Raw genomic sequence first — 19,557 nt, 5'->3', positions numbered from 1 at the left:
CATTAAAATCATCCATTGTACCTGAAGACTAGAGGATAGCTAATATAACTCCAATATTTAAAAAGGGCTCCAGGGGCGATCCGGGAAACTACAGACCGGTTAGCCTGACTTCAGTGCCAGGAAAAATAGTGGAAAGTGTTCTAAGCATCAAAATCACAGAACACATAGAAAGACATGGTTTAATGGAACAAAGTCAGCATGGCTTTACCCAAGGCAAGTCTTGCCTCACAAATCTGCTTCACTTTTTCGAAGGAGTTAATAAACATGTGGATAAAGGTGAACCCGTAGATGTAGTGTACTTGGATTTTCAGAAGGTGTTTGATAAAGTTCCTCATGAGGGCTTCTAGGAAAAGTAAAAAGTCATGGGATAGGTGGCGATGTCTTTTCTCTCAACCTAGCTTGATGTTCCATCAAGCTAGGTTGAGAGAACGTTGCCCAAATCTTTTCTTGGAGTGAGTGTCCTCACTCCGACGGCCAGCAAATCTTCACTAGAGACCACTGTTCTTTCCGTAGGTCTCATGTTGAATGCGAAAGTGGCCCCCAACCCCCTACGCTCATACCTAATCCCCACCTCGAGTTACTAGGTGGCCCTCCCATAGGGATACAAATACTTGTCTAGGGCATAGGCATTATAGGAAATCAATCTCTCTCTCTCTCTCTCTCTCTCTCTCTCCCTGAAATAGGCTGTTCAGCAATGTCATGCACCGTGATAAACCTGTACTGCCCTCTAGTGCAGTATGTAACGCAAATGAAAGGGTTGTAGCTAGGAGCCGCGCTAACACTGTGGCTGTTTTGCCACACACGATAACTGTGTCCTACTTTACATATGCTCCGCCCCCCTGAATACCAAATTTTGCATTCACAAATCGCGTTAACGGCTGTTATCGCGATTTGCGAATTTATCGCGCACGGTAACTCCTTGGAAAATGAGGCCCTAAGTCTTGATAACCCTGTGTGGGAGTGAGTCTTGTAAAGATATAGAAAATTATGCTATCTGTTTGTTTTGATGAGTCCTTGATGAAGCCCCGGCGGGGGTGAAACAAGGCGCTGTTGTTGGACATAGCGCAGTTTGAAGAGTGAAGGTGAATCTAGTCCCTGTGGAGAAACGGGACGGATTGAAGATATAGTGTATGTTGAAGAGTGAAGGTCACTTAATCCCTATGAAGAAACGGGACGGTTTCAGTACATAGTGTTTTATTGAATGTAATAATTATACAACCTATTGTGAAGTAATAGGATTGAGTTATCCCCATATAAAATAAAATAATATAAGAAAACAAGGATGTATAAACTTACATTGTTTGAAACAATGATATAAGAACTGATGGTGTACTGTGAAAAATTTGTGGTGCATTGTGGGAATACTCCAAATTAGAGAAAAATTGGGTGAGAAGAAGATACTATGTTATACTATGTTACATTGTATGTTACATTGTAAAATTTAGTGTGTCACATTGTTTTGATGTTTTTCTTTTAATGGTGTGTATGGAGTGAGTGAATGTGATTAGTCAGTTTTAACTTTATCTAGTGAGAATCATGCTTTTACATGAACAATAAAAAAGATGTTTTGCACGATATGATTATAATATATAGTAGGTTCTCTCTTTGTGTATTTGTGCATGTTATAAAATAGGCATGTCCCTGGGCACGGGCCAACAAACACGCACACATTTGCTCCCACACACTGGTTTGAAAGTTACCATCTAAATATCTAATTTGAACAATAAGTGAGCAGCATTAACTCTTATTTTACTTTAAAATTAGCTTATTAAATCAAAATAGGATTCTAATTGTTAACAAAACAAGCAGGTAAGCAAGTATATACTCATATATATACAGTTGCAATGATTTACATCACTTAAATGAACGCAGTCAATTATGCTTATCAAGCTAAGGGTCTCATTTACTAAGCATTTTTCCCATAGACAAAAAATAGGAGAAAAGCCTTAGTAAATTAGGCCTAAAACTTGAGGTTTACACACACACATGCATTAATTTCACTAATTAGAAGCAGTATAATGAAAATAATTTGGGGAAAAAGAAAAGTTAAACCGCAAAATTTACTTTGTGCCAAAATGCATTCAGGTCATGGTTGCACATCTCAAAATATTTAAATTTCTTCAAAATAATATTTGCATTTTATATAAATAGACTTTCTTAAACAATGTATAACAGTAATAACAAAATTAGCTATTTGCTTTATTATGTAAATAAAAATTGTGTTCTCCCTAAAAATAAAGCAAAATAAAGTACAAAACTATGAATGCACGAACTAAAGCCATCAAATATTCTCTGTGGTTTCATTTTTCTTGTACATAACGTTATTTTATTTTTCACGTTTTCTTTGTAAGAGAATGCATTTGTTTAGATAAAGGCTGGGAAAAAATTGTCAAACAGAGGAGAAATAATCTCAAAAGATAAAGGGCCTGATTTTAAAAAACTGGGTGTTACTCGAGCAAGTGGACTTTTAAAACTTGCTACAGTATATGCCATTGAATTGTCCATAGGATTTACTTGTGTAACTGCACTTTACGCAAGTTGTTTTTGAAAATTGCTATGTTACATTTATGCCCGTAACTCCTTTGAAAATTACCCCCCAAAAACAGAGACAGAGCAAAAATCTGAAATGGATTTATTTTTTCAGCTTGCTAAGCAGTGAACAGGAAGCAGTGCTTCAGAGTCCTGGCCTCCAGTTTGTATTCATATCTGCCTCGCTCTTTCTGCATTCTAATTGCTTATAACCCTGTTTCTCACAGTAGTGGCAATAGCTGCTTAGGGGGGGCTCTAACTCTTTTACCCCTGCCTCTACTCTCTTGATTCCCTGCAGGACTATCTCTAGGAGGGGAGGTGAAATGGACAGGGCTACCACCTTCTCTTTTTTTTCTCTGTGATACCAACAACATATTCAGTATGTACTACAATGCACACATAGTCCTCCCATTTAGCAGAAGTATAGGTAATCAGTGCTTGGGCCATATTTGCTTTAATACATGGGCTAATTTATAATGCAAGATCACCTACATGTACCGATTCTGGATCATTTCTCAGAAATTCCTTTAGTTCATGCTGTAAATACTTAATCATGTGTACTGTTTCTGTTTTAAACCCTCATCAAGAAACATCTGTAATACATTTAGCAGTTGTGCCCTTCTCCTTATGGTCATAAATGGATAAATCTCTCATAACCTTGGTAATCTTATCAGTATCAAATGTCCCATCAGCTGGCCAAGCTTTGGGTCTCAATTGTTTATTACTCCAATCCCTGATTTTCCTTGTATCAATCTTACTTTTCAGCTGAATCGTGCTATTAGAACATAAGAACATAAGAAATTGCCATGCTGGGTCAGACCAAGGGTCCATCAAGCCCAGCATCCTGTTTCCAACAGAGGCCAAACCAGGCCACAAGAACCTGGCAATTACCCAAACACTAAGAAGATCCCATGCTACTGATGCAATTAATAGCAGTGGCTATTCCCTAAGTAAAATTGATTAATAGCCATTAATGGACTTCTCCTCCAAGAACTTATCCAAACCTTTTTTGAACCCAGCTACACTAACTGCACTAACCACATCTTCTGGCAACAAATTCCAGAGCTTTATTGTGCGTTGAGTGAAAAAGAATTTTCTCCGATTAGTCTTAAATGTGCTACTTGCTAACTTCATGGAATGCCCCCTAGTCCTTCTATTATTCGAAAGTGAAAATAACCGAGTCACATCTACTCGTTCAAGACCTCTCATGATCTTAAAGACCTCTATCATATCCCCCCTCAGCCGTCTCTTCTCCAAGCTGAACAGCCCTAATCTCTTCAGCCTTTCCTCATAGGGAAGCTGTTCCATCCCCTTTATCATTTTGGTTGCCCTTCTCTGTACCTTCTCCATCACAACTATATCTTTTTTGAGATGCGGCGACCAGAATTGTACACAGTATTCAAGGTGTGGTCTCACCATGGAGCGATATAGAGGCATTATGACATTTTCCGTTCTATTAACCATTCCCTTCCTAATAATTCCTAACATTCTATTTGCTTTTTTGACTGCTGCAGCACACTGAGCTGACGATTTTAAAGTATTATCCATTATGATGCCTAGATCTTTTTCCTGGGTGAGAGTTCATTCATTCACATGCTGATAAATAGTGTCAAATATGCATTACCCAGATTTGTAGAAGCACTATACACAAACACACACAGCACACAAGTATTCCTATGATTCCTTGTTCACTACAGGCAAACTGTCAAGTAGTAGCATTAATTCTCTGTCTGGACATCCTCTACACTAGTATCATCTGCAGTCTCACACAACATTGTGCCTAGGCTCCCTTAATCAAATACTAGTCCCTGTTACCAGTCTCAGGGGAGTCTTCTTGAGGTAATGTCTAAAGGTAACTATAACAAACTGCAACCAGGCAATGGAACTCACATGCTCTATATATTTCTCAAGGTCACTCTACTCTTAATAAGCACAAACATCGAACAAAACCTAAAACCAAATAGAATAGAAATTTCTCTCAGCTGCTGGTATGCTGCAAATGCCCAATTACTTAGGGGAAAGGGTGGAAACAAGGGGTTCTCCTAACAAAGAAAGCAAGGCAAGGAATGAACCTTTATTCATGAACTGGGATGCTACATTACTCCCCTCCCCCCCTCCCCTTCTTGCTCTATGTCTCATCTGGGTCACCAAAAAATGTTGTGGGCTAAAAAAAGACGTAATACCGATAAACTAACAAGGAAGAAATATCTTTATTTAAAACTAAGTTTTCTCAGGAGGAGAGTGTAATTTATCTACAAAGCAAAAGCAGGAACAGTCTCTCAGATTGCTATTCATACAATAGTTAGGTCACCACCTCTAACTCACACACCAATGAGTTAGCTACTTAGTTAACACAACATTTTCCTACTTGATCGGCATAATTTTATCTCATATATGCTAAGACTGGATTCTTATAAGTCAAAAGATTTCTTGTAAATTGCATTTCAACAGCCTTGGTTATGTCCCTTGGATATTTTTACAAGTCTAATCAGTGTAATCTCAATGTGTTGGAATTATCTTTTTCTTTACTACCACCATACTAATCTGGCTTCATAGAAAACCTTCTCAAAACACCCCTATAGATGCACTGAAAGATTGGGCACATAAGTCAGCTATCTGGCTAGACCTAACCAAAATGGCTCAGTACTATCTTTCCTGCCCACAAACCAGCGTGCTCAGTTAAATTGTCTTCTCAATGAAAGGGGATATTGTGAGCCCTTATCATTCACGGTTGGTGCCAAAGTTCATGGAAAAGCTGGTCTTTTTGAAAATTAATCTGCCTTTGCTTGGGTTTCCAGAATTCCCATGCGAGTGGCAAGATGACTGAAAGAACTATAAGTGTGAAATTGAAACAGAAATGTCCAGTGCTCCAATAAATGATAAACAGGAAAATAACATCATAATTAAGCAAAATAATATCATAATTAGGCCACTCTGCCAAACTGCCATGCCCCAGATCTACCATCTTAGGGGTCTTGTTATTGCCACTCTGCCTATCTATCATGCTCAAGGTGTACCACCTAAGGGGTCTTGCTGCTACTGCTCTGCCTAACTATGCCTCAGATGTACCATCTTAGGGGTATTGCTGCTACAACTCTGTCTAACTGCCATGTCCAAGATTTACCATCTTGGGCATCTTGCTGCTATGAGCCTACCTGCCATGCCCCTTATATACCACTTAGGGATCTTGCTGCCACATGCCTACCTTTCATGCCCCTTTTATATCACCTTAGCGATCCTTCTGCTACTGCTCTGCCTAATTGCCATACCCCAAAATATACTATCTTAGGGGTCTTTCTGTCACATGCCTTCCTGCCATGACCCTTATGTCCCACCTTAGGGGTCTTGCTGCTACCACTCTACCTACCTGCCATGTCACTTATGTACAACCTTAGGGGTGTTCATGCTACTGCTACCTCAGATGTACCACCTAAGTGGTCTTGCTGTTACTGCTCTGCCTATCTACCATGCCCCAGATGTACCATCTTAGGGGTCTTGCTGCTACTGCTTTGCCTACTTGTCATGACACTTGTTTAACATCTTAGGAGTGTTGATGCTACCACTTTATCTGCCTTACCCCAGAGGTACCACAATAGGAATCTTGCTGCTACTACACTGCCAACCTACCATATCCAAGATTTACCACCTAAGACATCTTACTGCCACATGCCTACTTGCCATGCCCCTTATATACAACCATAGGGGTCTTGCAGCCACATGCCTATCTGTCATGCCCTTGAGACCACCTTAGGGATCTTGCTGCTACTGATCTGCCTACTTGCAATACCCCTTATGTAATACCTCAGGATTCTTACTGCACATGCCTATCTGCCATGCCCCAGATGTACAACCTTAGGGATCTTGCTGCTACCACTCTGCCTACCTACCTGCCATGCCTATTATGTACCTCTGTGTTGTTTGCTTTTTGGATCTCAGCCTAGTTCTCTCACCCTGTGTATTTGTTTCTTGGTTATACTGGAGTGTTTTGTCCCCAGAAAAAACAAACATGTGAAAAATAAAAATAAAAGTTTCTCCTCCACCTCATCTATTTTATGGTTCTTCATTTTGTTGTACCCCTTTACAGTCTCAGCCTAATTCTCCCACCCTGTTTGTTTGTTGGTTACACTGGGTGTTTTTTCAACTGAAAAAAAATGAAAAAATAAAAAATACAAGTATCTCCTCCTACCCTCTTTGTGGTTCTCTACCTTACTGTTTTGTAGAGATGTGCAAAGCCTGAACCTTTCGGTTCAGGCTTCGTTTTCGGCCTGCCGTGAGAAATTTCATAGTGCGTGCTAACTTCCTGTTAGTGTGTGCTAACTCCCGTTAGTGCAAGCTAACATTTTAACGTTAGTGGCACTAACCCGAAAATTGAATTTTCCTGAAATTTCAGAAAAATTTGGTTCGGTTTTCGGGTTCCTCGAACCAGGACAAATTAGGAAATTTAGTTGAAATTGCCTAATTCATCCTAAACGATTGCACATCTCTATTGTTTTGTTGTATATCTGTAGAATCCCAGCAAACTTCTCCCACCCTTCTTCTTTCTTGGTTATACGGGGGTGTATTGTTCCCAAAATTCCTCAGTCAAAAAGAAGAAATGCAGGCATAAAAGAAAAGATACACAGCAGAGACTTTTCACATATTCTGAATGTGATAAAGGTTTCAGTAGGAAGAGAAAATTGATGTAACATCAGAAAATCAACAAAGGGAAGAGACTATTTTTAGCTACAGAATATGGGAAAGGCTTTATTTTTTTTAATAAAGCAAACCTCACAAATTACCAAGAAAGCCACTCTGATGAGAAAGAGATCTAGGTGTCATAGTGGATAACACATTGAAATCGTCGGTGCAGTGTGCTGCAGCAGTCAAAAAAGCAAACAGAATGTTGGGAATTATTAGAAAAGGAATGATGAATAAAACGGAAAATGTCATAATGCCTCTGTATCGCTCCATGGTGAGACCGCACCTTGAATACTGTGTACAATTCTGGTCGCCGCATCTCAAAAAAGATATAATTGCGATGGAGAAGGTACAGAGAAGGGCTACCAAAATGATAAGGGGAATGGAACAACTCCCCTATGAGGAAAGACTAAAGAGGTTAGGACTTTTCAGCTTGGAGAAGAGACGACTGAGTGGGGATATGATAGAGGTGTTTAAAATCATGAGAGGTCTAGAATGGGTAGATGTGAATCGGTTATTTACTCTTTCGGATAGTAGAAAGACTAGGGGGCACTCCATGAAGTTAGCATGGGGCACATTTAAAACTAATCGGAGAAAGTTCTTTTTTACTCAACGCACAATTAAACTCTGGAATTTGTTGCCAGAGGATGTGGTTAGTGCAGTTAGTATAGCTGTGTTTAAAAAAGGATTGGATAAGTTCTTGGAGGAGAAGTCCATTACCTGCTATTAAGTTCACTTAGAGAATAGCCACTGCCATTAGCAATGGTTACATGGAATTGACTTAGTTTTTGGGTACTTGCCAGGTTCTTATGGCCTGGATTGGCCACTGTTGGAAACAGGATGCTGGGTTTGATGGACCCTTGGTCTGACCCAGTATGGCATTTTCTTATGTTCTTATGTTCTCATTTACATGTTGTAACAAAAGAATCAATCAGAAAGCAAATTTCATAAGAAACTACCGAGCAGTAAGATCAATTTCAAGTAGGAAATGTAATAAAATCTTATGTCACGGAAATGATATTGATGACAGATCATTCTCTTGTATTAAATCTGACAAGTGCTTTGTGCTTCAACAGGAAGAAAGACATCTCCCATGCTACTCTGCCTTGCTGCTATACCCTTCATGCTACATCTTGTAGGACTTTCTGCCACTCAGTCTTTCTGTAATATCCAAACTTTGCACCTTACGGGCCAGATTTTCAAATGATTACGCATGTAAATCTGGAGGATTTACGCATGTAAACGGACTTACGTGCGCCGGGCCTATTTTCAAAAGGCCCGGTGACCCGCGTAAAGTCCCAGGTCACAAGTAAGTCCCGAGGCTTTACTAAAGTGGCAGGAAGGGGGCAGGAAGGGGTCAGAGGCTCCTGGCACAGCGGCCAATTGCCACTGTGCTGGGGATCGCGCGCTGGTAGTCGGCTGGCGTGCGCAACTTACTTCAGCCCCAGGGCTAAAGTAAGTTTTGAAACAAGAAAAAAAAAAAGAAAAAGGTAGGGGGGAAAGGGTGGGGGAGGTAGGGGAAGGGAAGCTGGGGTGGGGGGTAGGGAACGGGGAAGGCAGCATGGCTCGGTGCGGACTTGATGCATGCAAGGTGCACAATTGTGCACCCCCTTGTGCGCGCTGACCCCCAATTTTATAACTTGCGCGTGCATGCGCGTGCAAGTTATAAAATTGGGTGTACATGTGTGCGCGCCGGGTAGCTCGCGCGCATATACGCCCGCGTGCACCTTTTAAAATCTTCCCCTATGGTTCTTTCTGCCATTCTGCCTTTCTGTCATATCCTGGACTGTACACCTTGAGGTGTTCTTGCCATTGTGGAGAGCTGCTTTTCACCTTTTATGGTGCCTTGGTGTGTTGAAGCTAATCTTTATTCTGCATTGTCCCTTTAAGTGTGCCTTGGGGTTTTTCCTGCTATATTTTCTACTTTGTTCCCCCTTCATGATGCCTTAGTATGTTGATGCCACTCTTGGTCCAACCTTGCTTTTCATGCTGCCTTAAAAGGTCCATGCTACTGTTATTGATGTCTTTTTTTTGAAGCCTTGGGGTATTCTTCTCCCTTGCTGCTCTTTTGTTTGTCGTATAGTGCCTTGAAGTACTCCTGTCACTTTGTGGTGTCTTAGGCTATTCATGCCACCTTTGGAGCCACAGTGACATAGTCTTGCTGTGTTAACATGCCTTCACCCTTCTGACGATGTCTACCCATCAGTTTTATTAGAATTGATGAGAAAACCCTAATTTTGGAGCTTGAAAAAGGCTGAAATACTTCCCCCCACAGATTTTAATTAAACAAATGAACAAATAAAAGAAATAAATGAAAAAAAAAATCATGTTAAACTAATGAACCAAATGGAGGTGCCCTATAAAACTGAAACAAACATGTTTCTTCTGCACACCCCTACATTCATCCTTCTTTTCTGAAACTACAAGTAACCCCCTCTTTGGGGATCTCCTGAATAGCAGGGTTATACAACGGTCCAAAGGGCTATTCTATCTCTTAGCTTTCGCTCTCTACACATGTTTGCACAGTCTTTTGGGGCCGCCAGAGTGCCAAGGTTCTTCCAGCAGAGAGGACAAGCCTCCCAGGCCCTAGGCTCACTATGGTGAGGACCCTTTAACAGTCTATCACTTTCCCCTTAGATGCTCTCAAAAAGGTACTCACTCTTTGATGTTTTGGATTGTGCTTCTTTGGATTATAACAAAACAGGCTGGACACTTGGAGTGGAGTTCAAATAATAATGGTTTATTACAACTGAGAAAAATCTTTCAAAGTCCAAATCACAAAAGAAGCTAAAAAATGTCTGGATTGATAAGGGAAAACAAAATTCAGGTTTATTGTTTGTCACTATGTCTATTCTCTGAGTCAATGTCCCTTTGTAGGGGTGCTTTGAAAAGTTTTTTCTATGAATCTATCATTACTGCATTGATTGGGCCCGGCGCTAGGGGCAGCTCTGACCCCCCCACCAATCCACCAAGGATGTTTTTTTTTTTTAAGGTACAGGGTGTTTGTCTTCATGAGAAGTGGGAAGGGTAAGGAATGCTAAGCTTAGGAATGTGCAGCCCCATAATTTTTGGTCTGGTTTGTTTTTTCATTTTTATTCAGTTTGTTTAATGATATTTTTTGGTTCAGTTCATTTGCTAAACTGAAAAAAAAATTTAAACAAGACAAAAAATGAAATAAAAAAAGCACTCAAACCAAAAAAAAATCAAAATGGTCTTCTCATGGCCTTGGCTGTTCCTTCCTAAGCCAAAAAACTGCTTGAGTCTGGCACTAAGGCCTAGGCCTGAGCTAGGGCTGGGACTGGGTCCTTCCTACTCCAGCCCCTACATACCCCTTTCCTGGATCCTGATTATAAATGCGCAGGAGCATTGCCCAGTCACTTTGCCTAGATCCTTGTACTTTAAAATGGTGCCATCTGCCTGGAGGATGGTTTCAAAATGACGTCACTTTGGCACCTTCCACCAGTGCAGTCGGCACCATTTTGATATACAGCATATCACCAAGGATCAGGAAACCTAAAGCATACATTGCAATCCCTCCAAGCTTTTTGTTAAGGTGACTTTGGAAAGATTGAAACAACGAGCCTTAGTGTGCAGGCCTGCTTTATTATAGGATATTATACTTGGCACAATTTTTACCAGTGTCTTTGGACTTTTAGCACCTGGGATGCTTTTAACCATGTTTCTGAGTGCTAGAGTCCTTTGTTTTGAATCAGTGTCTTAAAAGCTGGCATGAGCGTATTTCCATACACATACTGTTTTTCTTTTTCATTAGGTAAATGCTAAAGATGATCAGGGTGTAGTTGCTGGTAGTTGGTCAAATGATTACACTTATGGAGTGCCACCCTCTGCCTGGACTGGAAGCGTTGATATTATGTTGGAGTATCGTAGTTCAGGATTGCCAGTGCGCTATGGACAATGTTGGGTTTTTGCTGGAGTCTTCAATACCTGTGAGTATTAAATAACACTGGAATGACACTGACATAAAAAATGAGGAGGTGATTTTCTTTTTTTTTCTTTTTATTTTTGCAGCTGTTCCTCTGCTTTTTTAAGTCTGGAAAATGGTATCACAAATACAAGAATCAAATTGGTCTACATGTGATGTTATTAGTATAAGACCCCGTGCCTTACTTAAGACACAGCCAGTCCCTAACGCAGGGAATGGTTTCAGTCCTGTGTATCTCTCTGGGATTGCAGTAGATGGTCTTTGCCAGCAGAAGATGTATGAAGACCCCTGTAGGAAGTTTGGTTCTATGACAGATAGCAAGAAAAGCAAAAGAGAATTTTTCTCTGAGAATGAAGAGAAAGAGGAGCCAGAGACAGCGAGAAGAGGAAAGGAATTCTCTTGATAAGAACATAAGAACATAAGAAAATGCCATACTGGGTCAGACCAAGGGTCCATCAAGCCCAGCATCCTGTTTCCAACAGTGGCCAATCCAGGCCATAAGAACCTGGCAAGTACCCAAAAACTAAGTCTATTCCATGTTACCGTTGCAGTAATAGCAGTATCCAAGAGGAGATATGGACTGCTGATGTTGTGTATTACGCTCATTAACATCCTAGATCAAGGGTAGCCAATTCCAGTCCTCGAAGGCCACATATCAGTCTGGTTTTTAGGATAATCCTAATGAATAAGCATAAACTAGATTTGTATATAGCCGAGGCAGGGGGCATGCAAATATTTCTTATGCATGTTCATTAGGGATATCCTGAAAACTTGACTGATGGGTGACCCATGAGGATCAGCATTACCTACCCTTGTCCTGTCTTAACAAGACATGGAATCTGCGAGTCATGTCAATTTTGGAACTAGCATGCCTGGTAAACCTTTATGTTACGTGTGCAGTCCACAGCAGACCCACGGTGCGGCCCCCTCACCTTCTTACACAGACTCCAGCTCCTAGGTCCTTCTCGCTAGCGGCAGTGGGCTGCCGGCTTTGACCTCGGGCCACCCCCGGTGCCCGGTGCTCTGCCATGGTCCCCAGTGTTGCAGGTCAAGATGCCATTGCTCGGTGGGCCTCTCCGCATGGTCTGCGGAGAGACGCCACTACCCGCGCCCCACCCTTCCTAGGCGCGTGCGCACGCATCACTGATCCTTATGAAGGGCCTGTGGCGGGAACCTAGCCGTGCCCCCAGATGATGACATCAAACTCTTCAGTGTATTTAAGTTCAGGCCTCGCTCCATAGTGTTGCCTTTGGAACAGGTCTCCTCGCTACTCGAGTACTCATTGCTGCTAGAAAATCCTCTCTACTCTTCGTTCCTGACCTTCGTTGTTCCCGGTTCCTGTCTTCTTCGTTCCTGCCCTGTCTATGTTTTGGACTGATTCTATGGATATCGACTTTCCTTTGTTTGACTACGCTTCAGCCTATCTCCAGAACCAGACCTCTACTATGCCTGACTACGCCTCTGCCTATCTCCAGACCCAGATCTCCACCATGCCTGATTATGCTACTGCCTATCTCCAGTCCCAGACCTCCGCTATGCCTGACTACACTATTGACTTCTCCGTGATCAGACCATTGCCTTGATTGACTAACGCTATTGACTTCTCCGTGATCAGAACTCAGCATTGCTTGCCACAACCTCCACTTTGCCGCCGGCCCTGATCCAAGCCTGTCATTGATGCCTCTCCTAGCCTACTCCCTGGACGTGGACTTATTAGGCTTCGGCCTACCTTTGCTCGAGCTCCCCCAGCTACTCTCCATTCCATTGGCGCCCGAGTTCCAGTAACATGCCCAGTCCAGGGTAGGACTATGCCACCTATCGTCTGCTGTCTCTGGGCTGAGCCAACCTCTTTCGCTAACCAACCTCGAGACCCACCTAAGTCCTGCCGGCCCCAGCACCCAAAGGCTCAACCCGCGGGAAATGAGGACTGGTATAGGTGAAGCTCCAGCGGTCTCTACCTTCAGCCCACTTCACCTGGCGGTGGTGGGGACCCGTAGGTCTTCACCTATGGGTTGCATCAACCCCACCTCGGCCCAAGGGTCCACCACCGATGCAAGATCTTTATACATGCTTTTTTGGAAAAATAAGAGCGAGACATCAGGTAGTTGGTTAGTGGTCATGTATTGAGAGACAACTAAACCTAACCACTGGGTTTGAAAGTAAATAGTATTTTGCCTAGAGATTAAATCAATTCCTATTGGTTTGAATCCAGAAGAATAATAAGTAACTGAGACTAAAGTCAGTGTTTGCTCCTCTAATACTGAGATGCAGAAGGAAAAGACGAAGCAGTGTTTATAAATGCCATCCAACTTCTACAGCAGGGGAAGAGAACCTCCAGTCCTTGAGGACCACACACAAATTAGGTTTTCAGGATATCCTTAATCAATATGCATGCGAAGGATTTGCATACAAGTGAAGCAGTGTGCAGCAAATCTACCCCTCGAGGACTGGAGGTTTCCCAACTCTGTTTTGTGGGATGAATTGTTAATAGGCTTTTTATTCTTCTGTGATTATTTGCAACTTAAAAATCTCTGAGTAAAGATAAAGTCATTTTATTTATTTATTTATTTATTTATTCTCAAATTTAACAACCACTTCTCTGAAGGAGGTTAAAAAGTGGTGTACAAAGTACCTTGGGAACAACAAACACTTTTCTATGGTGTTTTAATTTGTGGGATGCTTGGACTTAAAAGTATATTGTTCCCCTGCAGGAAGGCCTTGAAAAATAATTCCTGCTCCACATTCATGGACAAACTGCTCTGCCTCATGCATAAGAGGAAGCCAAATTGCATTAATAATGTTTATATAAAAGCCAGCATAGAGCATTTTGGAGCCTTTATGGACATTAATCTCAAGGGAACATGGGAACTGTAGGGGAATTACTCAGAGAATTTAACAAGGCAGTGGCGATGTGCAATTTTATTTCGAGTGTGGATTGCTATTCATCCAGGAATGTTACCCTCTCTGTGCTCATGGGAGAAGCCTTTTATGAGTTTGGCTTCTCCCACTTTGTACTGTAAATATTAATGCAAATGCTATCCGGTGTACAGCTGTAAGAACATGAATTTGGCAGCTTCATAACAAGGATAAGACATATAATAAGATATAGCACCGTGCCATTTTCTGCAGTGCTCAGGATGTTTGCATTTCATGCTCTTGTCAGAACTTAATATACTGTTTAACGACTTGGTAGTTTTACATGCAATTAAATTGACTCTCCACAGCGTGTAATTTGTTAAATTGCAGTTATTCCCAATGCATAAGAAGAGGCAGTGATGTGGCTTCATATTTATTTGTAGTGCTATTTGCTGAAATTCTGTGGAGGGCCATCGGGAATCTTAAGGGGCTCCATTGATTTCAATGGAATAGCTATGGAATAGCTGCTTCACTTTGTTCATAAAATGCCATGCTAGATAAGCATGAAAATAAAGAGCCCAATTCATATATTCTGAGCTTAGATTCTTTATGGACAAATGTTGGTTGGTATCTAAAAATTAAATATGTTTAAAAATAGCAACTGATGCTTTGCCTGTCAGTCCGGGCCTTGTGTTCCTTCAAGTGTTTGACCTCAATTGCTGTGCCTGTTCATCCAGGCCTACTGTCCTTAGGTGGGATTGACCTCTGTCCTCGACTGCTGTGCTTGTTCATCCAGGCCTTGTGTCCCTAGGTGGGATTGACCTCTGTCCTCGACTGCTTTGCCTGTCAGTCCGGGCCTTGTGTTCCTACAAGTGTTTGACCTCGATTGCTGTGCCTGTTCATCCAGGCCTTGTGTCCCTAGGTGGGTTTGACCTCTGTCCTCGACTGCTGTGCCTGTCCATCCAGGCCTTGTGTCCTACAAGGTTTTCACTTAGATTGTATGCCCTCTGGGGATAGGGAAATACCTACAGTACCTGAGTGTAATGAACTATGAAGCGCTGGAAACGTTTGAAAATAAGAATATAAATAAATTAAGAAAAAAAAAAAATTACTATCCCTGTCCATCCAGGCCTTATGTCCCTAGGTGGGATTGACATCTGTCCTCGACTGCTGTGCCTGTTCTTCCAGGCCTTGTGTCCTTAGGTGGGATTGACCTCTGCCCTCGACTGCTGTGCCTGTTCATCCAGGCCTTGTGTCCCTAGGTGGGATTGACCTCTGTCCTCGACTGCTGTGCCTGTCGGTCCGGGCCTTGTGTTCCTACAAGTGTTTGACTTCAATTGCTGTGCCTGTTCATCCAGGCCTTGTGTCGCTAGGTGGGATTGACCTCTGTCCTCGACTGCTGTGCCTATTCATCCAGGCCTTGTGTCCCTAGGTGGGATTGACCTCTGTTCTCGACTGCTGTGCCTGTCAGTCCGGGCCTTGTGTTCCTACAAGTGTTTGACCTAGATTGCTGTGCCTGTTCATCCAGGCCTTGTGTCCCTAGGAGGGATTGACCTCTGTCCTCGACTGCTGTGCCTGTCCATCCAGGCCTTGTGTCCTACAAGGTTTTCACTTAGATTGTATGCCCTCTGGAGATAGGGAAATACCTAAAGTACCTGAGTGTAATCAACTATGAAGTGCTGGAAACGTTTGAAAATAAGAATATAAATAAATTAAGAAAGAAAAAAATTACTATCCCTGTCCATCCAGGCCTTATGTCCCTAGGTGGGATTGACCTCTGCCCTCGACTGCTGTGCCTGTTCATCCAGGCCTTGTGTCCCTAGGTGGGATTGACCTTTGTTCTTGACTGCTTTGCCTGTCAGTCCAGGCCTTGTGTTCCTACAAGTGTTTGACCTCGATTGCTGTGCTTGTTCATCCAAGCCTTTTGTCCCTAGGTGGGATGACCTCTGTCCTCGACTGCTTTGCCTGTCCATCCAGGCCTTGTGTCCTACAAGGGTTTCACTTAGATTGTATGCCCTCTGGGGATAGGGAAATACCTATAGTACCTGAGTGTAATCAACTATGAAGTCCTGGAAACGTTTGAAAATAAGAATATAAATAAATTAAGAAAAAAAAATTACTATCCCTGTCCATCCAGTCCTTGTGTCCCTAGGTGGGATGACCTCTATCCTCGACTGCTGTGCCTGTTCTTCCAGGCCTTGTGTCCCTAGGTGGGATTGACCTCTGTCCTCAACTGCTTTGCCTGTCAGTCCGGGCCTTGTGTTCCTACAAGTGTTTGACCTCGATTGCTGTGCCTGTTCATCCAGGCCTTGTGTCCCTAGGTGGGATTGACCTCTGTTCTCGACTGCTGTGCCTGTCAGTCCGGGCCTTGTGTTCCTACAAGTGTTTGACCTCGATTGCTGTGCCTGTTCATCCAGGCCTTGTGTCCCTAGGTGGGATTGACCTCTGTCCTCGACTGCTGTGCCTGTCAGTCCGAGCCTTGTGTTTCTACAAGTGTTTGACCTCGATTGCTGTGCCTGTTCATGCAGGCCTTGTGTCCCTAGGTGGGATTGACCTCTGTCCTCGACTGCTGTGCCTGTCAGTCCGGGCCTTGTGTTCCTACACGTGTTTGATCTCGATTGCTCTGCTTGTTCATCCAGGCCTTATGTCCCTACCAGGGCTCGACCTCTAACGCTGTGCCTGTCTGTCCAGCTTGGAGCTAGGATATAGTTTTCATGACCTTCATAATACGGGCCATTTTCCCAAGCTGTTTCTTTGTTGCTACATTAATGTTTCTAGTGCTATAGAAAACTGGAGGTAGTTGTACTCTAGTTCATCCTCTGTTTTCCCATTGTTTACAGAGGCACTGTACGGTACAAAATCAACATAGGTTGATATTGCAGATTTGGACTTGAGTAGCAGTATTCTTATTTCTGAGAGCTCTTCAAGTTCCTTTGTCATCAGCTGAAGTGCGTAAGTACAGTCGGTATTCACTAGACGCCAACAGAATTCACTAGATGCAAACGGTATTCACTAGACGCCAACGGTATTCACTAGACGCCAACAGAAACACCCCACTCTAGGGGTGAACCTGTTCTAGGGAGTCCTTTCCTGCTCAAAGGAAAGTCTCCTGGGCCAACCTGTCTTTCCCCTATCAAAACCACAGGGACCAGACTACCTCCATTCTGCCAGCCTGTCTTGCCCCTATCAGCTTTCTGCCACTCTGCTTTGCTGCCATACACCAGATGACTCACTTAACTTCTTGTGGTGTTCTTGCCACTCTCATGGTTCCTCAGTGTGTTGGTGCTAGTCTATCTGCTTGCTATGTTCCCCCCTTCATTGTGCTGTTGGATGTCAATGCTACTTGTCTTACCGCTTTGCCTGTCGTGCTGCCTTCGATGGTTCATGCATCTGCTATCGGTGCTCTCTTTTGAAGCTGTGGTGTGGTTTTGACATTCTCACTGCTGCTTTGTGTCTCTGTTAAAGCACTCTTGCCACTTCTGGTACCCCTTTGCACCTTTCCAGTGCCTTAGGCTATTCATGCCACTTTGGTGCCACTTTGCCACAGTCTAAGTACCTTGGAGCTCTTTTCTTGTTGTGATGATTGCTCCCCAGAAGTTTCATGAAAATTGATAATAAAACCCCAATTCTGCAGCCAAAAATAGGCTGGGAATCCTTCCCCCATTGATTTTAATGGGAACCGGAAAACGTATTGACATATCAACATATCGGATTCTCCATACGTCCGAATGCAACGGAAATGACCCCCGATGAATACGTATCACGAATGCAACGAAATGGTTTTGGCTGCACATCCCTATAAAGCCATGAGTAGATTGAATTAATTACAATTACATTATAGTAGACCTCCAAAACCAAAACAGCACTATCTGCCAGCACTCAATTAGTAAAAACCCTACCTATGAAAAGGCAACACTGCAAATATTACACCAGGCCCTAAAACACCAGTATGCCTCCTATTAGGAAAATAGAACAATCCAGGCTGCTATAGATTCCTATACAGAAACTACACAATATCTAAATACTTTAACTCACTCACATGTGCAGAGCACAGACAGACTCTCACCAAATACAGAATGAAGAGATCATTAAGTATAAACAGAAACGTACTGACAAAAACTGAACTGGAAACTACAACAGGGCAGACTGTATGCAGTGCAACTATGGAAAAAACAGAAATATCACCATTCCATATAAAACATCAAATAATACAATCAAGAGATATAAACCATCAATCATAATAGTACAACAATATTAATAATATGAATACATATTTCTAAGTAGTTGATGAATAGAACATCCAATAATTATAAACATATAAAATTATTCCAAATAGCAATAAAATATTTCAAATCATTAGATACATCAAATAACTTCCAATAAATTAAAACTAATAAGAATTAAAAAAAAAAACCAACCCGCTATTCCATAACTGGGAACTTTTGATTTCCATATGCCCTAAGATTGTGGTGGATTTGCAGGGAATGGGGTTGTTGCACACAAAATTTCTCTTCTCCCAAACATGCTTAATCATATTTACATATACACACCCACACATACACATGCTCTGTCACACATGCTCAATCATATTTATATATACACACGCACACACTGGCTCTCTAACATGCTCAGTCAAATAGATATACACACATGCTCTGTCTCACATGTTCAATCATATAAACATAGACAAAGACTTTGTCTCACATGCTCAATCATATAGATACACACATAGCATCTGTCTCACATGCTCAGTCATATAGATACACACACAGCATCTGTCTCACATGCTCAGTCATACACACACAACTACATACTCCATTTCACATGCTCAATCATCCATGTGCACAATAATCCATGTGCACATGCTGTCTCTCATGCTCAATCACACACATGCTCTGTCTCTCATGGTCAATCATATACACACATTAGCTGTTTCTTATGCTCAACAATATACATACACACATGGATCTGCTGTGTCTCACATAGACTAGTGGTTAGAGCAGTGGACTATGAACCAGGAGACCAGGGTTCAAGCCCTGCTGTTGCTCCTTGTGATCTTGGGCAAGTCACTTTACCCTCCATTGCCTTAAGTACAAAAACTTACATTATAAGCCCTCTGAGGATAGAGAAATACCTACAGTACCTGAATGTAAACTGGTGTGATATCTCAACTGAGATCAAATGTCTGTATATAAAAATAATAAATATATATAAACACATGTTCTGTCTCTCATATTCAATCATTTATACGTACACACTGGCTGTGTTTTGCATGCTCAATCATACACACACATTCATGCTGTCTCACATACTCAATCATATTGATGCACATGCAGCATCTTTCTCATATGCTCAATCATGCACACATACACTTACAAACTCTTTCACATGCTCAATCACACACACACACTCTGTCTCTCATGGTGAATCATACCCACATACACATAAGCAATCTCCATTGCTCAGTCATATACACACACAGATGCCGTCTCTCATGATCAATCATATACACACACATACATTGTTTCCAATGCTCAGTCATACACACACAC

General features: G+C 42.1%; 1 protein-coding gene across 2 annotated transcripts in view; it reads left to right on the top strand.

The window, feature by feature from the left end:
* F13A1 (coagulation factor XIII A chain) overlaps window positions 1–19,557 on the top strand; it is a 274,594-nt gene that overhangs the window by 131,525 nt on the left and 123,512 nt on the right. For both annotated transcript variants that reach the window (XM_029590598.1, XM_029590599.1), the window contains exon 7: window positions 10,979–11,153. In XM_029590598.1, coding sequence (XP_029446458.1) covers window positions 10,979–11,153 — 175 coding nt within the window. The remainder of the gene's footprint in view (window positions 1–10,978; window positions 11,154–19,557) is intronic.

The sequence above is a fragment of the Rhinatrema bivittatum genome, chromosome 2 (assembly GCF_901001135.1).
Source record: "Rhinatrema bivittatum chromosome 2, aRhiBiv1.1, whole genome shotgun sequence".
NCBI classification, from domain to species: domain Eukaryota; kingdom Metazoa; phylum Chordata; class Amphibia; order Gymnophiona; family Rhinatrematidae; genus Rhinatrema; species Rhinatrema bivittatum.
The sequence above is the reverse complement of the archived record's forward strand: the minus strand, read 5'-3'. Positions and strand labels throughout refer to the sequence as shown.